A 24432-nucleotide genomic window follows, 5' to 3' on the forward strand; every position below is an offset into this window, starting at 1 on the left:
AAGTGTGCACTATAGGGTGAGGGTGCGGTGCAGGCATTGGTCAAGAGGCGGGGAGGCAGGATTTGGTCAGGGGAGTCCAGGGAGGAGATTTCACGACTGGGTTAAGGTGAGGGCAGTTCTTACGTTGCCCCTGGGTGCGTCTGACCTCAGCCCCCAGCGGTGCAAACAGAAAGTCTAGGCTGCCCCCTTGCACCCGCCCCTCCTTCCCTCTGTGCTTGCGGCCTGCTCTCCTAGCTAGTCCCCCCCCCCCCTCCCCAAAGCAGAATGGATCAGCTCAGGCTCTGGCCCCGCCCACCCCGCAGGGAGGCGCATGCGCAGTTCCTTGCAGACGCGGAAGCGGGTGTGGAGGGGAAGGTGGCGGTTCCCCTGAGGAGGGTGTTTGTCTTTAAAGCTGACGCTCCCCGTCCCCCTCCCCGCAGGGAAGGCTGAGGGCGCTGCCGGCGCTGAAGTCCTTGTTGGGGTCCCCGCCCCGGAGCCTCTCTCAGCGGTGAGTCCGCGTCCCGGGAGGCTGCGCGGTGCGGGCGCCACGTTCCTTTGGGAGGAAACGGAGGCCCCGGCCCGGGGTCTCTCCGCCTGTGGCTGTGGCCACCGCCTGCCGCGCGGTTTCCGCCCAAAGAGCCCGGATGGCTCCCGGTCTGGGGGTCCGCACCCCCCTCCTAGGCCCACCCCCATTTAATAAGGGGTCTGCCTGCCCGGGGAGCACAGTGTCCATGGGGGGGCTCAGGGGGAGGACGCGGTGTCCCCTGAAGAGGCGACCTGCCCGCAGGGAGGGGCTTTGTGGGCGCGGTGACTGCGGGGGGCGGGGGCCCAGGCTGGGGGGTCAGGAGAGCGAGTGAGAGACAGACACGTGGGCGGGAGGAAGGGCAGCGAGGGGTCCACAGAGGGGCCCATAGGGGGTGTGGGGGGACTGGACGGCGACGGTAGGAGTGAGGGGGTCACTCGGGAAAGTGGCCTGAGGAGGAAGGAAGTGGATTCACAGGGAGGAGGGGGAGCCCAGAGAGAGGAAGGGGGGCTGAGAGGGAGCGGGTCCTGGTTGTGCTGGGCTGCATATCTGACGCTTTGGCCAGATGGGTCATGCTGTGCTGTCTGTTCCCAAAACACGTAGATCGGAAGGTACTGACATCAGGCCAGGCCTTGAGATATGTTCTCATGGCCCCTTCCCAGCACGCAGGCCTTCTTTCTCAGAAGGCCCGGAACTCTCATTCCAAACTTGGGAGACAAAGGACGGGAAAAATACAAATAAAGAGAGTTTCCTCCATATTGGGGGCCCAGAATTTGAAAGACACATTTTTCTCTGGGCCTCCACAGAACTTAATAATGAAATGTAACTCCTGTAGTCTGCGCTGCAGTTCAGTCTCTGCTTCAGCAGGCAGGGTGCTGTAACTGTAGTTGCTGGCCAGCTCAATAAATCCTGGCTTGCTGTTGAAGACCTAATTGGAGTCGGTGGTCTTATTCTCCAAATGTCACTCCACAACACTGGGGAGCAGAAGTGGGGGCCGCACAGGAGGAGGCACTTGAGACAGAGACACTGGTTCAGAGGAGAAGAGTTGGGGAGCGAGTGCAGGGACATAAAGGGGGCTCAGGGATGAGGGAGCAGAGGGAGCAGCCCTGAGTCAGCAGCTGTGGGAGCGGGACAGACGGGAACAGGCAGCAGAGGGGCCGCGGGCGTGGGGAGGGGAAGACGCAGACGTGTGTGGAGATGGAGCCTCAGAGACCAGGAGAAAGAGCCCCTGAAGGGAAGGAGGTTTCAGGAGTTTCATGGTCCAGGTGTAGGACAGACAGAGAGAAAAGGGGAGAGAGGGGGACACAGGAAAGGACCACAGTGGAGAGAAAGGGAACAGGAGACAGAGACAGATCCACAGACAGAAATACATGTAGTGGGAGGAGGGGACCCTGATCTGGGTGAGGGGTGAGCTGATGAGGTGGTGGATGGTTAAGTTGTGATATATCAGCTGCGGGTATATATATATCTGTTCATCTCCAGGAGGCAGGGAGAGGGAGAGAGAGTTAGAAACATCAATGAGGAAAGACAATCATTTATCAGCTTCCTCCTGCAAGCCCCTCACTGGGGATCAAACCTGCAACCTGACCATACGCCCTGACTAGGAATCTAGGTCACTGAGTTATGCCGTCGAGGTGTGCCTTTTTACGTTTAACAGCTGGATTGTCTTAGTCATACAGATTGAATGAGAATTATAAATCTGCAGCTTATAAGGCTTGGGAATTTTATAATGATTTGTTTCCAGTTGCAACCATTGTTCACTCGGAGGGGAGAGACTTGACTGTTGGTCCTGGGTCCCTTGTCATTTCCTGGGATGCAGAGGAAGTGACCTGTGTCTGTCACCATTTGATCCTTTTCTTTCAGGACTATTTAAATCCTTAGCTTTGTTGCTGTGTGGTGTGTGTGTGTTCTGTGGATTTACTTTTTCTATGTCTGACTATTTATTATTTGAAAACATCCTGAGATAAATCCCCTGGGTCTTCTCAGATCCCCTGAGGAGCTTAAAGAAATGCCCTCAGGTGCACTTTCCCCCATGGAGTTGGACAGCAGCTCTGGGTGGGGCATCCTTGGTTACTGAGTTGCTCCAGGTGATTGGAAGGTGAGGACGTGGATAGCAGGAGGGGTGCAGGATGCCTTTGTGAGAGTGGGGAGCAGGCTTTGTTCGGGGGAGGTAAGAGTGTGCTCTGTTGGGTTTGGGGCGTCAGGACAGCAGCTCACCTCATTTCTGTAGGAGTTTGTGGAAGTCTTTGGGAGGAGAGACACATGAAGATGAAATAAAACACCTCACAGTGTGGTCTCCATGTAGGGGCTCATTGTTCCTCACTCTCTCCTGTGACTAAGAACAGGAGGGGGTGGTCTTTTCCTCCTTTCCAGGTCCTTCTGACTGTGAGTGTGAGCTGAGCTGATTAAGAGGCTGTGCTGACATCTTTGAAGGCACATTCTGTGACTCCTCAACATAGTGTCACCTGAGAAAACACCCCACACCCTGATCAGGACCAGGATCAAATGGCTGCTTCTCAAGTAAAAGATGTGTCCTGGGTCACAGGCTATGTTTCCTTTTCCTCTGACATCTGGTGATTTGTTTCTCTACTATGATGTTCTTGTCTTTGCAGGTTGTTTTTCTTTCCTGATTTTATTACTTTATTCAACACATTCAATGTCAGCAGTTTCTATATTTCTCTTTCTTTTTTTGTATGTTTTCCTGTCTTTTTAAAATATATTTTTAATTGCTTTCAGAATGGAAAGGAGATGGAGAGAGAGATAGAAACATCAATTGGGTTAGGGAATCATGGGGCAGCTGCCTCCTGCATGCACTGGGTATGGAGTTTGAAGCCTGGAGTGTGCCCTGACCAGGAATCTAAGCCTGCCCTCCCGGTTCATAGGTCAGCCGTCTACCTCTCAGCCACACTGTCCGGGTTATACTCCCCTCCATTGTTCCAGAAACTTGTCCGCATGCATTTTGTCACCCTCCCCAGGTCACCCTCCCCAGCATTCCTACCTTTAATCAGAGACTTTCAACTACTCAAAATGTTCCTTTTGTGACAGATCAAACTTGGAAGGCAGCCATGTCTAACATCCCTATTGGGATGGGGTCAGAGGCTGGAAATGTCCCTCTTGTTAGAGGCTGAGGTATCAGTGAAGAAAGCAAATGCAGGTTTTAGTTTCACGTGGCTGCAGCATCAGCTCTAGATCAGGGGTAAGAAGATGCACATCTGACTGCTCAGAATAGCTCAGAAAGTTCTGAAAAAAAGGGCAAATAGAAGAGACTTGCTCATTATTGTAGTACGAGAGACTTGGTCGGTAAATGGACTGTTAGCTTACAGAACATGAGCGGTACAGGTGGATTGGCACTAGGAAAAAATAATGTTTATTCGTAATCATTTCCACATATTTATTTATTGAGGTATTTTTGGCAGTAATGTTACAGCAGTGGTGACCTGACCGTGTGCCTCAGTCACCTGATGCCCATGGTCTCAGTCCACCTGACGGTCGAGTGGCAGAGGTGCTTCCCTCACTGTAGAGTTAATAGTCTCCCTCTCTCAGGAACAAGGGTGTAGTAGCGAATTTTTTTTTCTAGCAGCGATTTAATGAAAGTTGTGCAAAGACCATTACTTCACATCTGGAAATGTCCCTCTTGTTAGTTTGCGTTTGCTTTAGAAAATGAAGGACTTACTTTTATTTCCTACAGATCATTGGCCTTTTCATGGGAGCTTAAAACAATCAGGCCTTGATTTTTTACATTTCCCTTCGATTCTATACTCACATGAGAGACATACCCTATACCAGCGGTTCTCAACCTGTGGGTCGTGACCCCTTTGAGGGTCGAAGGACCCTTTCACAGGGTTCGCATAAGACCATTGGATAACACATATATAATTACATATTGTTTTTGTGATTAATCACTATGCTTAAATTTTTTTCAATTTGTAACAATGAAAATACATCCTGCATATCAGATATTTACATTATGATTCAAAACTGCAAAATTACAGTTATGAAGTAGCAACAAAAATAATTTTATGGTTGGAGGTCACCACAACATGAAGAACTGTATTAAAGGGTCACCCCATTAGGAAGGTTCAGAACCACTGCCCTACACTATCATTTTTTGTATTTTCTAGGAAGTTTCCAAGAATGACATTATTAATGTATTTTCAGTTTCATTTAATTTCTACAGCATTGCTCTCCACTAATAATACATAAAAATTTTTAAAGAGCCCTAACCGGTTTGGCTCAGTGGATAGAGCGTCGGCCTGCGGACTGAAGGGTCCCAGGTTCGATTCCGGTCAAGGGCACGTACCTGGGTTGCGGACACATCCCCAGTGGGAGATGTGCGGGAGGCAGCTGATCGATGTTTCTAACTCTCTATCTCTCTCCCTTTCTCTCTCTGTAAAAAATCAATAAAATATATTTAAACAACAACAACAAAGACAGATAAAATAAGAATTAATAGATAAGTACCCAATAATTTCCCTTTTAATATCTGGACATAAAAGAGGTTCAATCTGCATTGATTGAATCTGGAGGCGGAATGCTCATGCCTTTCCCTGGAGCACCACCTCGTGCACTTCTTGGTTGCCTACATTCTTTTTCTTCCTTTAAATGTCCTGTTCTTCCACAAAGTCTAATTTTGCTCATATGCCTGTTGCACATAATTTAGCTGATTTTGCATGTCATTATACTATTACCAGCCCTGCTAACATTTCATAAATTATTTGAGCATTCCGTCCGTGGTTTGCATGGGCTTGCTCCTGACATTTCTCCAAAAAGTCTCCCTTCCATAGTAAATAATCTCCTCCATCCAGAGTTGCACAAGCTAGAGAATATCAATCATAAGGAGCTAAGAATGCTCCAGAAATATTATTCATAATTTCTCCAGTAATCCTTCTCGGATAGCTCTTTGCACAGGTGATTCCATTAGTGGCGAATTAACTGTTTCAGGATTAGGACGTGGAGATGGAGGGGGCCATGAAGGCCACTCCTCCAATTTTTTTTTTGCTCCTCTTTAGGAATGGAAGGCGCAAGGGGAGGAGGTTTATCCTCCTTAGCCTCTCTAAAAGGCTCTAGCAAATGAAATACAGTGGGGCCTTGGCTTACGAGTGTCCCGACTAATGAGTTTTTCGAGATACGAGCCGTCTCTCGGCCGATTTTTTGCTTTGAGTTGCGAGCTAAAATTCGGGTTACGAGCCAGCTTCAGATACCCCACCAGTAGTTGGCGCAGTGAACGTCACAGTGATTTGACATACGAGTAATTTGAGTTACGAGCTCCGTCACAGAACGAATTAAACTCGTAAGTCAAGGCCCCACTGTACCATGTTCCACAAGGAGAAACAGTGTGGAGGCAAGTTTTTTCCCTGCGCCTGAACTTTTTTTTTTCAACTTTTGACCTACTCTTTCCCAACATTGAAGATCTAATGTACCTTCTTCAAGAAACCAAGGGTATGTTCTACAATAACATGCAAAAACTGTAAGAGAATACCTTCTGACACTTTGATTCCTTTACCCTTAAGCATGCAAACCAAAAGTCTACAATAAAGCTTCTCCCCTTTTGACGAATTCTGCCCCATTAACCTGGCTAAAAAAAGACATTCCCACACTACTTACAGATCACGACTTCTGCAGCTGGCCGTGGGCTTTGCATGTGGTGAATTTTCCCATCTGCTGGTGAAACTTTGTTTTTCTGCTGTAGGCGAAATCTCCAGATATCCCTCATCAAGGTGCCAGATGTGCGAGCTACGTCCCCTGTGGTTCAGGATTTCGGATCTGGAGAATGGACGCATGCAAATGATAGAGTGGAGATAAATAATAATTTGGAAGTATTGAGGGCCAGGCGGGAAGCCCAACACAAGGGGAAGGACTCCCGCTGGTGCCCAGGCCTTTCCAACCTTTTATTCAATTTTGGATACACATATAACCCTTAGTCAGGCAGGCAATTCTGGTAACAAACAGACTATCTTAAAGGTCAATAAATATTAGTAAAGATTTACTCTGAGCCAAAACCGGTTTGGCTCAGTGGATAGAGCGTCGGCCTGTGGACTGAAGGGCCCCAGGTTCGATTCCGGTCAAGGGTATGTACCTGGGTTGCGGGCACATCCCCAGTAGGAGATGTGCAGGAGGCAGCTGGTCGATGTTTCTCTCTCATCCATGTTTCTAACTCTCTATCTCTCTCCCTTCCTCTCTGTAAAAAATCAATAAAATATATTTTTAAAAAAAAAGATTTACTCTGAGACTATTTGGTCAGGAAATTGCTTGAGCCACCATTGTGTCGACTAAACAATCAGTGCATAGCTCTGGCCCTTGCCAGGGCTCAAGGTTCACCAGCATTCCGGGCTCCTTGTTTACCCTTCTCTGATAGTGAAGACAATGGGTACCTTCCAATAACATATAAGATCTTTTTTTTTTTTCACATGGCCATTAGGAAAATACATGAAGTGGATACTCTCCCTTGGGTTAGAGTACATTCTGTCTTCAGTTTGTCCAGAATACATATTCTTACATTTGGGGTGAAAAGCTCTAAATCAGAGATTTCAATTTTTTTTAAAAATCTCATGGCGTATATGAACTACTTACTGAAATTCAGTGGTCTACCAAAATATATATTTTGCCAATCTTCCACAAAAGTCTGGTTTGGGCCGAAACCAGTTTGGCTCAGTGGATAGAGTGTCGGCCTGCGGACTGAAAGGTCCGAGGTTCAGTTCTGGTCAAGGGCGTGTACCTGGCTTGCAGGAACATCCACAGTAGGAGATGTGCAGGAGGCAGCTGGTCGGTGTTTCTCTCTCATCGATGTTTCTAACTCTCTATCTCTCTCCCTTCCTCTCTGTAAAAAATCAATAAAAAAAAAGTCTGGTTTGGATTCATGCACACCACACAGCTATTACTGTGTTTGCTGTTGTCACTTAATTTATTAGACAATCTATGGCTAATGTAATCTGTGTTATTGACTAAAGAGTCAGGTGTTACTTTTTCAAAAAAATCTTGCAGCACACCAATTTGCCTGTGTGACCCTCCGGTTGATAATCACAGCTGTAAACATAAAATTCATCTTTTCTGCTGTTTCATTTAAAACCCGTTTTTCTTTATTGATTTGTCTGGGATACCTATCCATTGATGTGAATGGGAAGTTAAAGTTCCCTACAATGACTCCACTAAATAATTTTTAAAATTCCAATAACTATATACCTATCAAATTTCACTCATAATATAAATGGTTTAACTGCTTCAACCAGAAGACACAGGGTAGCTGAATGGATAGGAGAACAAGACACTTAACATATGCTGTTTACATGAGACCCATTTCAGATCAAAAGACACAGCATGAAAGTAAAAGGTTGGGGAAAAAGTTACTTCAGCTCTACCTTTGGGCCCCAAAGAAACTACTCTGCAGAGAATGTTGCTATAGTGAGAGCTGTAATCCTGGACTGTGCACATTTAATAGATATGAGAATAACTGTGCTCAAATTTAGCTAACCCATGGGGAAGCGCTGACTTTGAGTGAAGTCAGCACATACACAGTTTTTTCAATGCCCAGTTATGGAAGGTACTGCAGCAAGTCAGAGCAGGCCTGCTGGGAATTTCAGGTAAAGATGACTCTCTTTTATGTGAACCACTTAATTGATGGCTTTACAGTCTCTTTATAAAACTTGGAAATCCAATAAAGGACAAAACTCTGCCCTTGGGGGGGTAAAAAGTGATTTCATGGAAATGAAAAATTTAAAATACCAGGGAGGCAATACTAATGTCAGAGAAAACATGGAATTTGAAAGAGAGGCCATAATAAAGGAGGGATAATTCTTAATAATTAAGAGATCAACTTATGAAGAGGATAAAACCCTTGTAAACATTTATGGATGCAAAGTTGGAGGACCTGAGTAAATAAAGCAAATATTGGTGGACATGAAGGCAGAGCTTGATCTTTCCCATCTGGGATCTTTGTATTTTGGTTGGTAATTTGTGGGACTTGGGGAAATAAAGATACTAGATATTTCAAGACCTGTGACTTAAAATCACTTTTTCTCATCTGATAGACGGTATTTTCCCTGATTTGCTAGAGTCTTTGAATGCACAGAGCATTTCATTTTGATGCTCACTAATTTACTTAACCTTTCTCTGTTTTTGTGTTGCTGTCATCTCAAACTATTGTAAAATCTGAGGTCATGAAGATTTAACCCTATGTGTGTTTTTTTAATATAATTTATTGATTTTTTACAGAGAGGAAGGGAGAGGGATAGAGAGTTAGAAACATAAATGAGAGAGAAACATTGGTCAGCTGCCTTCTGCACGCCCCCTACCAAGGATGTGCCAGCAACCAAGGTACATGCCCCTGATTGGAATACAACCCAGGACCCTTCAGTCCACAGGCCTGCGCCCTATCCACTGAGCAAAACCGATCAGGGCTCAGAGTTCTTACATTTAGCTCACATATGGCTTCTATGTCTTCAATAAATTATAACCATTTTTATTGCAGTCACCTGCTCAATGACAGTCCCTAGCTGATCACCAAGGTTTTTTGAGAGAATGAAGTGCAGAAAATAACAAATGATTACCGTTCAAAAATCACATTCATGATACATTTTAACACTAATTATGTCATTTAAAAGCCCTTTCTTAACCTTAGTTTTATCTCTGAACTTTCCATTTGGGTGTCTTGTGCCATCGGCGGGCACCTGGCCCTTTCCTCCCTTTAAAGAAGTAAAATAAACGTCCTCTCTCTGCTCCTGTCCCTTCTCTCCCTTGTGAATCCTTTCGCAGCCACATCACCAGCCAAAACCCTGACAATGACGTCGGAAACTCCCCCAGGAAGGGCTGTCCCTGTGGGAGGAGGTGCGGGACCCGGGGCTGCCCCCTCGCTCCTGCCCCGCCCTCCCTCCCTCTGTCCCTGCACAGGCCTGGCCGCCGGGCTCGGCCCCGCCCCCATCGCGGAGTCGCTCAGCTCAGGCTCTGGCCCCGCCCACCCCGCAGGGAGGCGCATGCGCAGTTCCTTGCAGACGCGGAAGCGGCCGTGGAGGGGAAGGTGGCGGTTCCCCCTGAGGAGGGTGTTTGTCTTTAAAGCTGAAGCTCCACGTCCCCCTCCCCGCAGGGAAGGCTGAGGGCGCTGCCGGCGCTGAAGTCCGTGTTGGGGTCCCCGCCCCGGAGCCTCTCTCAGCGGTGAGTCCGCGTCCCGGGAGGCTGCGCGGTGCGGGCGCCACGTTCCTTTGGGAGGAAACGGCGGCCCCGGCCCGGGGTCTCTCCGCCTGTGGCTGTGGCCACCGCCTGCCGCGCGGTTTTCCCCGCTGAAAACCGTTCCCGGGGCCGCCGGTCCTCCCCGCGGGGCTGAGAGTCTGGGTCAGGGGGTTCCCGCCCTTTGCGCCCCTCCCCCCGCCCGGCGTTTTCCGCCCAAAGAGCCCGGATGGCTCCCGGCCTGGGGGTCTGCACCCCCCTCCTAGGCCCACCCCCATTTAATGAGGGGTCTGCCTGCCCGGGGAGCACAGTGTCCATGGGGGGGCTCAGGGGGAGGACGGGGTGTCCCCTGAAGAGGCGACCTGCCCGCAGGGAGGGGCTTTGTGGGCGCGGTGACTGCGGGGGGCGGGGCCCAGGCTGGGGGGTCAGGAGAGCGAGTGAGAGACAGACACGTGGGCGGGAGACAGGGCAGAGAGGGGTCCACAGAGGGGCCCATAGGGGTGTGGGGGGGACTGGACGGCGACGGTAGGAGTGAGGGGGTCACTCGGGAAAGTGGCCTGAGGAGGAAGGAAGCAGAGACACAGGGAGGAGGGGGAGCCCAGAGAGAGGAAGGGGGGCTGAGAGGGAGCGGGTCCTGGGGAGCAGAAGTGGGGGCCGCACAGGAGGAGGCACTTGAGACAGAGACACTGGTTCAGAGGAGAAGAGTTGGGGAGCGAGTGCAGGACCGAAAGGGGGGCTCAGGGATGAGGGAGCAGAGGGAGCAGCCCTGAGTCAGCAGCTGTGGGAGCGGGACCGACGGGAACAGGCAGCAGAGGGGCCGCGGGCGTGGGGAGGGGAAGACGCAGACGTGTGTGGAGATGGAGCCTCAGAGACCAGGAGAAAGAGCCCCTGAAGGGAAGGAGGTTTCAGGAGTTTCATGGTCCAGGTGTAGGACAGACAGACAGAAAAGGGGACAATGAGCAGGGGAGAGGGAGGACACAGGAAAGGACCACAGTGGAGAGAAAGGGAGCAGGAGACAGAGACAGATCCACAGACAGAAATACATGTAGTGGGAGGAGGGAACCCTGATCTGGGTAAGGGGTGAGCTGATGGGATGTGGATGATTTAGTTTTGAAATATATCAACTTGTGGAGTACGTGTCTATATACAGTGGGTCCCTGACTTACTTGTGTCCCGACTAACAAGTTTTGTTTTTTCTTGTTTTTTTTAAAATATATTTTATTGATTTTTTTACAGAAAGGAAGGGAGAGGGATAGAGAGTTAGAAACACCGATGAGAGAGAAACATCGATCAGCTGCCTCCTGCACACTCCCTACTGGGGATGTGCTTGCAACCAAGGTACATGCCCTTGACCAGAATCAAACCCGGGATCTCTCAGTCCACAGGCCGACACTCTATCCACTGAGCCAAATGGGCTTCGGCACATATATTTTTTAAAGAATATTTTTATATATTTCCTAGAGGCAAGGAGAGGGAAAGAGAGATTAAAAAGTCAATGACTACTGACAATCATTGGTCAGCTGCCTCCTGCACACCCCTAATTGGGGATCTAACATGAACCTGGCTATATGCCCTGACTAGGAATCTAACTATAACCTCCTGGTTCATAGGTCCAAGCTTCACCACTGAGCCATGCTGCCTAGCTGTGCCTATATATTTAATTTAACAACTGAATTGTTTCAGTTATACAGATTTGAATGAGAATGACAAATCTCCAGTTTATAAAGCTTGGGAGTCCTATATAGTAAAGTGGTGATATGCAAATTGACTATCATGCCCTCACAAGATGGTTGCCCCCCATGTCATCACAAGATGGCCGGCAGGGGAGGGAAGTTAGGGGCGACGGGGCTGATAGGGGAGCACTAGGGATCGATCATGCTGGGAGAGGAGTGATTAGTGGGTGATCAGGCTGGCAGGCAGAAATGGTTAGGGGTATCAGGCAGGCAGGTAGGCAAGCTGTTGGAAGGGAGCAGTCCAGATTGTGAGAGGGATGTCCGATTGCCGACTTAGGCCCAATCCCAGGGATCTGGCCTAAACTGGCTGTCGGATATCCCCTGAGGGGTCTCAGATTGGAGAGGGTACAGGCTGGGCTCAGGGATACCCCCACTCCAGTGCGCTGGGCCTCTAGTTTTATAATAATTAGCTTCCAATTGCAGTCCTTAATTCACTCAAAGGGGAGAGACTTTCCTTTTGGTTATGGGTCCCTTGTCATTTCCTGGGATTGCGAAGACTGGGTGACCTTGCATGTGTCACCATCTGATGCTTTTTCAAGGAATATTAGAAGTCTTAGCTTTGTTGCTCTGGTGTCTTCTCTGTGTGTGTGTTTCTTCAATGGATTTACTTTTCCTATGTCTCTCACTTAATTTATTATTTAAAAACATCCTGAGATAAATCCTCTGGGTCTTCTCAGATCCCCTGAGGTGCTTTAAGAAATGCCCTCAGGAGTACTGTCCCCCATAGAGTTGGTCAGCTGCTGTGGGTGGGGCATCATTGGTTACTGAGGTGCACCAGGTGATGAAAGGTGAGGACAGGGATTAGCAGGTTTGCAGGATTCCTTCCAGAGATTGAGGAGCAGAGTTTGTTCAGGGGAGGGAAGGGGGTGCTCTGTTTGGTTTGGGGGGTCAGGACAACAGCTCATGTTTTCATTTCTGTAGGAGTTTGTGGATGTCTTTGGGTGGAGAGACACATGAAGGTGGAAAAACACACCTCACAGTGTGGTCTCCATATAGGAGCTCATTGTTCCTGACTCTCCTGTGACAATGGTCAGGAGGGGTGGCCTTTTCTGCATTTTAAGGTCCTTCTGACTGTGAGTGAGATGAGCTGATTAAGAGGCCGTGCTTCCTTCTTTGAAGGCACATTCTGTGACTGGTCAACATAGTGTCACCTGAGAAAACAACCCAGAACCCGATCAGGACCAGGACCAAATGGCTGCTTCTCAGGTAAAAGATTGTCCTCTGCCTGAAGTTATGTTTGCTTTTCTCTAACAGATGTGATTAATTTCTCTACTTCTGATGTTCTTCCCTTTGCAGGTTGTTTATCTTTCCTTATTTCATTACTTTATTCATCACTAGAGGCCTGATGCATGAAATTCATGCAAGGGATAGAGGGTCCCTCAGCCCGTCCTGTGCCCTCACACACTCCGGGACCCCTCGGGCAATGTCCAAAAACCGGCAGTTGGACATCCGTCTTGTAATCCAGGACGCTGCATGCCCGGTGACCATACTTTTCATAGAGGTGAAGGGCATCTTGCTGTTATATGGGCAGCTACATTTTTTTGCCCTGAGTATAAAAAGTATATAACATGATCTTTCTGAGGCAGTAGTACCATTTTCCTCATCATTATGGGTAGAAAAACTGAAGCAGAGAGAAGTAATTTGCTTTGTCCCACAGTTATAAGTTATGAGAATCAGGGTTGAGCACAAAATCTGTAAGCTAGAGTCCAGGCATGTCATCACTGCATCATCCTGTTTTTTCAGTGTTAGAATATCCTTTCCCGACTTTAATTTTTTATTTTTTTAAATATATTTTATTGATTTTTTACAGAGAGGAAGGGAGAGAGATAGAGAGTTAGAAACATCGATGAGAGAGAAACATCGATCAGCTGCCTCCTGCACATCTCCTACTGGGGATGTGCCCGCAACCCATGTACATGCCCTTGACCGGAATCAAATCTGGGACCTTTCAGTCCGCAGGCCGATGCTCTATCCACTGAGCCAAACCGGTTTCGGCATGGCTTTAATTTTTAAATCTAAGAGACTGTTCCCTAAATATAGGGTAGGATCCCTAAGCCTGGCCGGCAATCAGGGCCTATCTGTGGGGTGACCAATGAGGCAATTGGCAAGTCCCCACTGGCACCCGCTTTGGCTGGCAGCCTGGGGCCGCCGGATGGCCATCCCCGCTCCTGCTGCCAAAGCCGCCGGTCACCTCCCTCTCAAGGGGCAGATGCTCTATTCAGGACACTCAGGGGACAGATGCTCCTGTGTTGAGCATCTGCCCCTGGTTGTCAGTGCATATCATAGCAACCAGTTGTTCTCCAGGTTGGTCGATTTGCCTATTAGGGTTTTCTATTGGATAGTCAATGTCAGCAGTTTCTATATTTCTTTCTCTTTTTTTGTTTGTGTTTTTCTTCTTTTTTTTTTAACCTCTCTTTTTAAAAAAATATTTTTATTGATTTCAGAATGGAAAGAAGAGGGAGATAGAGACAGAAACATCAATCAGGTTGGAGAATCATTGATCACCTGCCTCTAGCACTCCACCCTGCCCTGGGTATCAATTCTGAAACCTGGAGGGTGCCCTAACCAGGAATCCAACCCTAACCTCTTGGTTCATAAGTCAACCCTCTATCTCTCAGCCACACTGGCTGGGGTATAGTTCCCTCCTTTGTCCCAGAGCCTTGTCTGTATTCATTTTGAAAGCAGGAAGCATTCCCACCTTTAATTAGTGACTTTCAACTAATCAGAATATCCCTTTTTGTGATAGATAAAACTTGGAAGGCAGCCATGTCTGACATCCCTACGAAGATGGGTCAGAGGCTCACATATCACTGAAGAAGGCAAATGTAGGTCTTAGGTTCAAGTGGCTGCAGCATCAGCTCTAGATCAGGGGTAAGAAGATGCACATCTTCTCAAAATAACTCAGAAAATTCTGAAAAGAAGAGCAAATAGAAGAGACTTGCTCACTAGATTAGTACGAAATACTTGGTATATAAAACTACTGTTACCTTACAGATCGTGAGAGGTACACGTGGATTGACATTTGCAAAAATGAATATTTATGATCATTTCCACATAATTATTTCTTTATTGATGTATTTTGGCAGTAATGTCACAGCAGTGATGACCTGACCTTCCATGTGCCTCAGTCACCTGATACTCATTGTTCAGTCCACCTGATGATCACGTGGCAGAGGTGCTCCCCTCACTATAGAGTTAATAGTCTCCCTTTCTCAGTAATAAGGGTGTAATAGAGATTTAATGAAAGTTGTGCAAAGACCATCACTTTTTTGTATTTTCTACAAACTTTCCAAGAATGATATTAATGTATATTCAGTTTCATTAAATTTCTACAACATAGCTCTCCACTAATGATACATAAAAATTTTGAAAGAAATGTACTAGTAAGAAAAATTAGTTCCCTAAGCTGGTGTAGATCAGTGATGGAGGGTTTCATTCCTAGTCCAGGGCAAGTAGGTCCTAGGTACCTGTGGTAGGCAGCCAATCCATGTGTCTCTGTCTCTCTTTCACATTGATGTCAGTCTCTCTCTCTCTCTCTCTCTCCCTCTCCCCCACCCCCCCCTTCTCTCTCTCCTTTCCCTTTTGTGCCTCTACCTTCCTGCCTTCGCCTCCCACAAGTCCATGGAAAAAAATCTTTCCAGGTGAGGATTTACAACCACAAAACGAAAACAAAAGATCTAACTTGTTTTATATCCTTATGTTTCTCTCCTTATTGTGTTTATAAAACAAAAAGTTGATCGTACACAAATACATTCATGAGGTTTACAAAATCATTAAACCATCTTTTTTTTTATTAATTAAATCTTTATTGTTCAGATTATTACATTGGTTCCTCTTTTTTCCCACCATAACTCCCCTCCACCCAGTTCCCACCCCACCCTCCGCCCTCACTCCCCACCCACTGTCCTCATCCATAGGTGCACGATTATTGTCCAGTCTCTTCCGGCATCCCCCTCACCCTTCCCCCACCCCCCCCACCCCCAAAAATAGCCCACTCCCTTTCTATGCCCCTGATTCTATTATGATCACCAGTTCATTCTTTCCATCAGATTATTCACTTGATTTTCAGATTCACTTGTTGATAGATGTGTATTTGTTGTTCATAATTTGTATCTTTACCTTTTTCTTCTTCTTCCTCTTCTTAAAGGATACCTTTCAGCATTTCATATAATACTGGTTTGGTGGTGATGAACTCCTTTAGCTTTTTCTTATCTGTGAAGCTCTTTATCTGACCTTCAATTCTGAATGATAGCTTTGCTGGATAAAGTAATGTTGGTTGTAAGTTCTAGCTATTCATCACTTTGAATATTTCTTGCCACTCTCTTCTGGCCTGGAAAGTTTCTGCTGAGAAATCAGCTGACAGTCATGTGGGTACTCCCTTGCAGATAACTGAGTTTCTTTCTCTTGCTACTTTTAGGATACTCTCTTTGTCTTTTGCTCTTGGCATTTTAATTATGATGTGTCTTGGTATGGTCCTCTTTGGATTCCTTTTGTTTTGGGGTTCTCTGTGCTTCCTGAACTTGTAAGTCTATTTCTTTCACCAGGTAGGGGAAGTTTTCTGTCATTATTTCTTCAAATAGGTTTTCAATATCTTGCTGTCTCTATTCTTCTGGCACCCCTATAATTCTGATATTGGTACGCTTGAAGCTGTCCCAGAGGCTCCTTACACTATCTTCTTATTTTTGGACTCTTTTTGCTTTTCCAATTGGGTGTTTTTTGCTTCTTTGTATTTCAAATCTTTGACTTGATTCTTGCGATGCTCTGATCTGCTGTTGGGAATCTGTATAATATTCTTTATTTCAGTCAGTGTATGCTTAATTTCTAGTTTGTCCTTTATCACAACATCGAGGGTCTCATTAGATTTCCTGTAGATCTCATTAAGTTTATCGGCAGTTTCTAGAAAATTCTTGAAAAACTTTAAAAGTGTGGTTTTGAACTCTATATCCAGTAGTTTGCTTTCCTCCATTTCTGTCATTTGTAAACTGTTTCTTTGTCTCGGCATTTTTTATGCTTCCCTGTGTTGATAAAGTGCTTTTCTGTGCTGAGTGTCCTCTAGGGCCCAGTGGTTCAGCCTCCCCAATTACCTGAGGAGGACAGTCTTGGTGCTCCCTTCTGTGGGCTTTGTGCACAGTCTTGTTGTAGTTAAGCCTTGATTGTTGTAGTTATCACTGGGAGGAATTGACCTCCAGGCCAATTGGCTGTGAGAATCAGCTGTGTCTGCAGTGGGAGAACTTCTGTGCTGGAGACACCCCTCTGGGGCTAGACTTGCTTCAATGGGGCTTTGGTGCTCACTGAGTCTGCCCCCTGAGTGTGTCCTTTATGGTTCCACAGAGCTGCAAACTGGATGGTCCCACTCTGACCTCTGGGTACATTGGCTCCTGGATCTCTAGGGAAGTGCTAATCTAGCCTTTGCCTGAGGCTATCCAGCAAAAGCCTCCCTGCAGGGCTTGGGCTGGGCAGGTCCCACGGCATCAACAGGGTGGGGCTAGCAGTTATGGCTGCTCTCAGTCTTGCCCTCAGAGGCTCTGCTTCTCAGTGTCCGGGTAATCGCTGCAAACCCCTCGGAGAGAAAGCTGCCCTGGCGTTCTGACCGATGCCAGACAGTCCCGCTTCTCCGTCTGAGTCTGGGTCCCTAGAGACTCGCCTGGAACTGGAGCTCAGAGCCTGAGACTCCCTCCCGATTGAAAACAACAACTGCGCCCTCAGCCGCCACCCGCTCCGCATGCACCTCCGCACCCTAGTATTTTACTTCCGTACTGGCCTCCTCTGAGTCTCGGTATGCTTTTCTCCTTCCTTCTAGTTGTAGAATTTTTCCATTAAACCATCTTGATTTCATAGTTGTAAAATGTGTGTCTCTGACCCTAAACTGTTAACCTTATTTCAGCTATGTTTTCCTTTTTTCCCCCAGAAATACATTTTTATTAATTTTAGAGCGGGAGAGGTAGAGAGAGATAGAAACCTCAATGATAAAAGTGAATCATTGATTGGCTGCCTCCTACACACCCCACACTAGGGATTAAGTCTCCATCCTGGTCGTGTGTCCAGATCAGGAATCAAACCAGAGACCTTTTGGTGCATGGGTTAGCAGGCAACACTGAGCCACCTGAGCTGAATCAGTCAAAATAATCTTGTTCTAAGATTACTCATAGTAAATTTCCTGAAACATTAATCTGTACTGTGGATTTGTGGGCATGTGTCATCCTCATGTGTCATTGTTAGAAAACACATCAGAGAATGTTACTGGTCAAAGTGATCTATTAAATAATTCAGGATACTCCCCTAGGTCCAAACCTCTTCTCCTGACACTGTTTTCATGTTGGGTGACATTATGAACTCTTCTGGTGACGTCTTGGTAAATGTGTTTTTCTTTTAGGAACCATTAACCTTTCGGGATGTGGCCATAGATTTCTCTCAGGAGGAGTGGGAATGCCTGGACCCAGGTCAGCAGAAATTGTACATGGATGTGATGTCGGAGAACTACAGCAACTTGGCCTCCCTGGGTAAGGATGACTCCTTCCCAAGTTCCTACTCCACCCGCAGTGTTTGCTTTCCTTTATTATTTTAACATCTCTAGGAGCTTTGGCTTTCTGTGTTAGATCCTACCTCTCAAGGAACAAATTGGGCCCTAGCTGCTTTGGTTCAGTGGATAGAGCGCCTGCCTTCAGATTGAGAGGTCCCAGGTTCCATTCTGTTCAAGGGCAAATACCAGGATGTGGGCTTGCTCCCCAGTAGGGGGCGTGCAGGAGGAAGCCGATCAATGATTCTCTGTCATCATTGATGTTTCTATCTGTCCCTCTCCCTTTTTCTCTGAAAGTAATAAAAGTATATATTTCTTTAAAAGGGGAACAAATCGGGGGTCCTTGGGATAGAAAAGAAACGCTTTGTGATGCATGTGAATTAGGAATTCAGTGTTTGCACACTTTATATGTTATATACACTAATTAAGGTACTATCAGAAAATAGGATTCCTCTGGTTTAGGGTTCTCTGTGCTTCCTGGACTTGTATGTCTATTTCTTTCATCAGGTAGGAGAAGTTTTCTGTCATTATTTCTTCAAATTGGTTTTCAATATCTTGCTCTCTCTCTTCTTCTGGCACCCACATAATTTGGATGTTAGTACACTTGAAGTTGTCCCTGAGGCTCCTTACGCTATCTTCATATTTTTGGATTCTTTTTTCTTGTTGCTTTTCCGTTTGGGTGTTTTTTGCTTCTTTGTATTTCAAATCTTTGAGTTGATTCTTGGGATCCTCTAGTGTGCTGTTGAATCTCTGTATATTATTCTTTATTTCAGTCAGTGTATGCTTAATTTCTGATTGTTCCTTTTTCATATCCCCGGGGGTCTCACTAAATTTCTCAGGGGTTTCTACAAGATTCTTGAGTAGCCTTATAACCATGGTTTTGAACTCTATATTCAGTAGTTTGCTTTCTTCCATTTCTTTCATTTGTGACTTGTTTCTTTGTTTCCGCATTTTCGCTACTTCACTGTGTTTGTTTCTATGTACTGGGTAGCTGCTAAGTCTCCTTGAGTTGATAGAGTGGCCTTGTGTGGTGTCTTATAGGGCCCAATGGCTCAGCCTCCCCAGTCACCTGAGGTGGACGCTCTTGGTGCACTCCTTTGTGGGCTGTTTGCACAGTCCTGTTGTAGTTAACCCTTGATTGCTGTTGGTATCACTGGGAGGAGTTGACCTTTAGCCCAACTGGCTGTGATGACCTGCTGTGTCTACACTGGAAGATCTGTTGTGCAGGAGATACCCTTATGGGGCAAGACTTGTTTCACTGTGGCTTTGATGCTCACTGAGTCTGCCCTTTGAATATTTCTCTTATGGATGTGAAGAGTTGTAATCCGGTATGGTCTCATTCTGACCACTGGGTGCACTTGCTCTTCAATGTCCAAGGAGGTGCAAGTTGAGCCACTGTCTGGGGCCGCCCAGCAGGAGCTACAGAGGCATCTGCAGATTCCTCCTCCTTGTATGGGGTTTGGCAATGCCCAGAGGATGCCCAGCTGTGAAGCAAGGCAGGCTGCTGCTGCCAGACCTTGGGCCTTCTTTTGGAAGCTCTGGGGCTCTCTGACCTAGCTGTGGTTTCTTTTGGTATGCCAATCTTATTTTTTTGTAGTCTCATTTCTTTAGTTTTTTAACTTCTTTGTTATGCCTAGGAAGATATATGAAAACCACTGTTTTTAAGAGTGATGGTGAAGTTCATTGACAATGTTTTCTTTCATTGTTTTCATGGTTTCAGGTCTTATATTTTAGTTGTTAATCCCTGCTGAGTACATTTTGGTACATGGCCTATGAATGGGATCTAGTTTTATTATTTTTGCATGTATCTATTCCACTTTTGTCTCCCTAATTGGTGAAGAATCTGTCTTTACCTATTTTGTGTTCTTGCCTGTTATCTTGTAGACTAGTAGCCCAGTGCACAAAAATTTGTGCACTCGGGAGTGAGGGTGAGGAGTGGGGCCAGACCCCTCAGCACGACCTGCACCCTCTGCCATGATCTGGGACCCCGGCCACTCCTGGCCTAGGCAGAGGCCTATAGGCTTGGGGCGGCCTGGCTCCCGAGGCTTCATTTTATCAAGAGAACAAAGTCGGCGTTATTTACAGCCCTCACCGAACCCAGTACACTGCATCTGTGTATACAACTGTCTCGTTCATGTGCCTGCTTTGCCGTACTGAATTACTAACATCTTGAGGACATAGCTCTGTCTTACCCTGCTTCAACTTCAGTGCCTTCCCTGGTGCCAGGGACCTGAGAGGGTTTGCTGAGTGAGTGAAAGAGTGAATGAATGAGCGAGTAAGTGAATGAGCAAGCAGCTAAGGGGGGGAACGCGTTGCCATGGCAACATGGCAGAAGTTCCGGCCTCACTCCCGGCTCTCTGAAGCCCACCCTGGGAAAGTTCCCCCCTGTTCCCAGCGGCCTGGGGCCCCTCTCCTGGCTGCATACTGAATTACTAACATCTTGAGGACATAGCTCTGTCTTATCCTGCTTCAACTTCAGTGCCTGGCCCAGTGCCAGGGACCTGAGAGGGTTTGCTGAGTGAGGGAATAATGAGTGAGTGAATGAGTGAATGAATGAGCAAGTAAGTGAATGAGCAAGCAGCTACCAGCGGGGATAGTTTGCACTCTGCTGTGGGCTGCCTGATGCAAACCCCGGGAAGTTTCCGCCGTGCTCCCAGCGGCCCCACTCCCCTCTCCCGGCTGCATAGTTCACGCAGGCAAAGGCGGCCGGGGTGTGCGTTTTGGCAGATTGGTGCATTAGCACCTGTCAGGTGGGGATTCCCCCCGCCCCCTCCCCCCGCCCAGGTCCGTTTGTGAGTGTGGCCAGTGGCAGATCAGTGCATTAGCATCCGCCAGCCTCGGATCCCCTAGGGATGGACGTTTGTGGGTGTCGCTGGTGGCAGATCATTGCGGTCCGCCGCCAGCCCTGAGTCTGTTTTCATACCAGCCACCTGCAGACCGGGTCGCAAATAGCAGGCCCGGATGGCAGCGGGGCAGGCGGGATGGTGCTGTCCGGCCCTGCCTGCAGTATGCAAATTAGCCGTCATCTTTGTTGGCGGTTAACTGCCACCTTAGTTGGCAGTTAATTTGAATATCGCCCTGATTAGCCAATGGGAAGGGTAGCGAAGTTACGGTTAATTACCATGTTTCTCTATTATTAGATAGGATTAGTTAACTTTATAGCTTTGGACATTTTAAAAATTGTGTTACTTCTTTTTTCACGTTGATTTTTATATATTCTGAATATTAACTACTTATCAGGTAATATGCTTTGTAGGATTTTTTTTCCCAATTCACAGCTTGTATTTTTAACGCACTGACAATTTGCTTTAATGCGAAGTTATTTTTATATGGTGTGTAATGCCTTTTGACTACTCTGTTTTGTTTACCTTTCCATTCAATGATACAATATAAAATCAAATGTCATAAAAACTTTTCTATGTGCCTTAGCCAGATTGCCTTAGTGGATAGAGTATCGTGTTGGCCTGTGGACAGAAGGGTCCCGGATTCAATTCCAATCAAGGGCACATGACCAGGATGCAGGCTTGATCCCCAGTAGGGGCAATGCAGGAGACAACCAATCAATGACTCTCTCTTAATGATTCTATCTATCTCTCCTTCTCCCTTCCTCTCTAAAATAAAAAAAAATGTATTATATAAAAACAAATACTTTTCTATAACTTTTCTTTTAATAGTTTGAGTTATTACTAGCTTTATGTTTCAAACTTCCCTTATTCTTTTGTATATAGACATCTAAGTATCTAAACACTATTCGTATATATGAGTATGTCCTTTATTTCTTTTGTGATATAAGCACCATTTTAGGAGATTATTTTACCTCATGTGTGAGAAGCTTTAAATAGGCTTTTTATTCTACAGTGCTTCTTTTTTTATAGGTGCGGTTAAACCTCACATGAGAACATAAATGTTTTTTTCATTGCTTTTCAGAGAGAATGGAAGGGTGGGAGCAGGGACCGGGAGAGAGAAGGAAACATTGATGTGAGAGAGACACATTGACTGTCCCCCTTCTGTTCCCACTTCAACCCAGGTTGTGTGGGAATTTGCAACCCAGGCATGTGCCCTTGAACGGGCATTCAACCCACCACCCTGAAGTGCACAGGATTATGCTCTAACCCTGAGCCAAACTTAACAGGGCCTACCGTGCTCCTGTATTTACCTGTGTCTCAATGTGTATATTATACTTTTTTTTTTAATTCCTTTTTTTTTAAATATATTTTTTATTGATTTTTTATAGAGAGGAAGGGAGAGAGATAGAGGGTCAGAAACATCGATGAGAGAGAATCATCGATCAGCTAGCTCCTACACATCTCCCTCTGGGGATGTGCCGGCAACCCAGATACATGCCCTTGACCAGAATCGAACCTGGGACCTCTCAGTCCACAGGCCGACGCTCTATCCACTGAGCCAAACCGGTTTCGGCTATTTTACTTTTTAATAACACCAGTTATGAAATATATTTTAAATCAGGAAGCGTGATGCCTTTAAGGTTATACTGTCTCTCCCAAGTTTGTTTTGGGTTTCCTGGTTTCCTGTGTCATTTCATACCAATTTCAGGATGAGGTTTGCTAACTTTTTGAAAAGTGTCATTGGGATGTGGATTTGAATGTATATGTCAACCTTGGGTACTCACGACAGCTTACAGTGTTAGCACTGCAGTTTCAGATCATTGCATGTGTAGTTCAATTATGCTGTTATTCATGTAAACACATACTTAATTTGTTATTTTGTAATAATTTCTGTTACCTTACAGCAGAGGACTATTATAAAGGTGGAAAAGTCTTTGAGCAAATGTCCTATCACAATATGCATCAGTTTATTCCTATTATGGAGAAGACACACAAAGGAAGTAAACGCGTCCAGTCTTTTCAGCAGTTTTTAAATTACACTGAACAAGAGAATGTTCATACTGGGGAGGAGGCTTACAAATGGAATCCTTGTGGCAGAATCTCCAGTCAAGTATTCAATCTAAATAAAATGAAAAAAATCCATAGTGGAGAACCTTATAAATGTAAAGAATCTGGTAAAACATGTAATTGGCTGTCAGGTTGCACTGTAAATCAGAGAAATTATACTGGAGAGAAGCCTTATAAATGTACAGAATGTGGCAAAGCATTCAGTGAGTCCACAAAGCTTAATCAACATCAGAAAGTTCATACGAGAGAGAAGCCTTATAAATGTGGAGAATGTGGCAAAGCCTTTGGCCGCTCTTCACTTCTTACTAGACATGAGAGAGTTCATACTGGAGAGAAGCCTTATAAATGTACAGAATGTGGCAAAGCCTTTAGCCAGTCCTCAGCCCTTACTGGTCATCAGAGAGTTCACACTGGAGAGAAACCTTATAAATGTAGACAATGTGGCAAAGCCTTTAGTAGATCCTCACACCTTATTATTCATCAGAGAGTTCATAGTGGAAAGAAGCCTCATAAATGTACCGAATGCGGCAAAGCATTCAGGGACTCCTCACATCTTAATCGACATCAGAGAGTTCATACTGGAGAGAAGCCTTATAAATGTACAGAATGTGGCAAAGCATTCAGGGTCTCCTCACAGCTTAATCAACATCAGAAAGTTCATACTGGAGAGAAGCCTTATAAATGTGGAGAATGTGGCAAAGCCTTTGGCAGCTCTTCACTTCTTACTAGACATGAGAGAGTTCATACTGGAGAGAAGCCTTATAAATGTACTGAATGTGGCAAAGCCTTTAACCAGTCCTCATCCCTTACTGGTCATCAGAGAGTTCATACCGAAGGGAAGTGTTATAAATGTAGAGAATGTGGCAAAGCCTTTGGTAGATCCTCACACCTTATTATGCATCAGAGAGTTCATACTGGAGAGAAGCCTTATAAATGTACAGAATGTGGCAAAGCATTCAGTGACTCCTCACAGCTTAATCGACATCAGAGAGTTCATACTGGAGAGAAGCCTTATAAATGTACAGAATGTGGCAAAGCATTCAGGGTCTGCTCACAGCTTAAACGACATCAGAAAGTTCATACTGGAGAGAAGCCTTATAAATGTGGAAAATGTGGCAAAGTCTTTGGTAGGTCCTCAAACCTTACTAAGCATCGGAGAATTCACACTGGAGAAAATCCTTATAAATGTACAGAATGTGGCAAAGCCTTCAGCCAGTCCTCAGCCCTTACTGGTCATCAGAGAGTTCACACTGGAGAGAAACCTTATAAATGTAGACAATGTGGCAAAGCATTCAGGGACTCCTCACAGCTTAATAGACATCAGCGAGTTCATACTGAAGGGAAGCGTTATAAATGTAGAGAATGTGGCAACGCCTTTGGTAGATTCTCCCAACTTATTATGCATCAGAGAGTTCATACTGGAGAGAAGTCTTATAAATGTAGAGAATGTGGCAGAGCCTTTAGGCATTCTTCATCCCTCACTTATCATCAGAGAGTTCATACTTGAGAGAAGTCTTACAGATGTGAGGAGTGGTGGAAGTGTTTACCAGGGAGAAGTTAGTGAATATCACAGAATTCCTACTGGGATGAAGCCAAATAAATGTGCAAAAT

The 24432-nt window shown here is 46.0% G+C and overlaps 2 protein-coding genes and 1 long non-coding RNA gene across 3 annotated transcripts in view; all 3 read left to right on the forward strand.

Annotated features, from left to right (window-relative positions):
• Window positions 1–24432, forward strand: part of LOC139000038 (zinc finger protein 93-like) — a 162604-nt gene that overhangs the window by 48127 nt on the left and 90045 nt on the right. The gene's annotated exons all lie outside the window — the stretch shown is intronic.
• On the forward strand, window positions 361–6671 carry LOC139000054 (uncharacterized). Its single transcript, XR_011469514.1, has 3 exons — window positions 361–487; window positions 2848–3022; window positions 6192–6671. It is a non-coding gene; the product is annotated as an uncharacterized lncRNA (long non-coding RNA).
• On the forward strand, window positions 11852–24404 carry LOC139000043 (zinc finger protein 420-like). The gene is made up of 3 exons (XM_070402311.1): window positions 11852–12597; window positions 17765–17891; window positions 22659–24404. Exons 1-3 carry the CDS (start codon window positions 12583–12585, stop codon window positions 24326–24328), a joined length of 1812 nt encoding a protein of 603 aa, XP_070258412.1. The 5' UTR covers window positions 11852–12582; the 3' UTR covers window positions 24329–24404.

The sequence above is a fragment of the Myotis yumanensis genome, unplaced genomic scaffold (assembly GCF_028538775.1).
Source record: "Myotis yumanensis isolate MYYU_CA2020_CCGP unplaced genomic scaffold, mMyoYum1.0.hap1 SCAF_23, whole genome shotgun sequence".
Taxonomy (NCBI): Eukaryota; Metazoa; Chordata; class Mammalia; order Chiroptera; family Vespertilionidae; genus Myotis; species Myotis yumanensis.

Bases quoted from the DNA above. Each gene is read 5' to 3' on its own strand.
- LOC139000043 (XM_070402311.1), top strand. The intron at 17,892-22,658 runs GTAAGGATGACT...GTTACCTTACAG, and splicing joins CAGCAACTTGGCCTCCCTGG to CAGAGGACTATTATAAAGGT.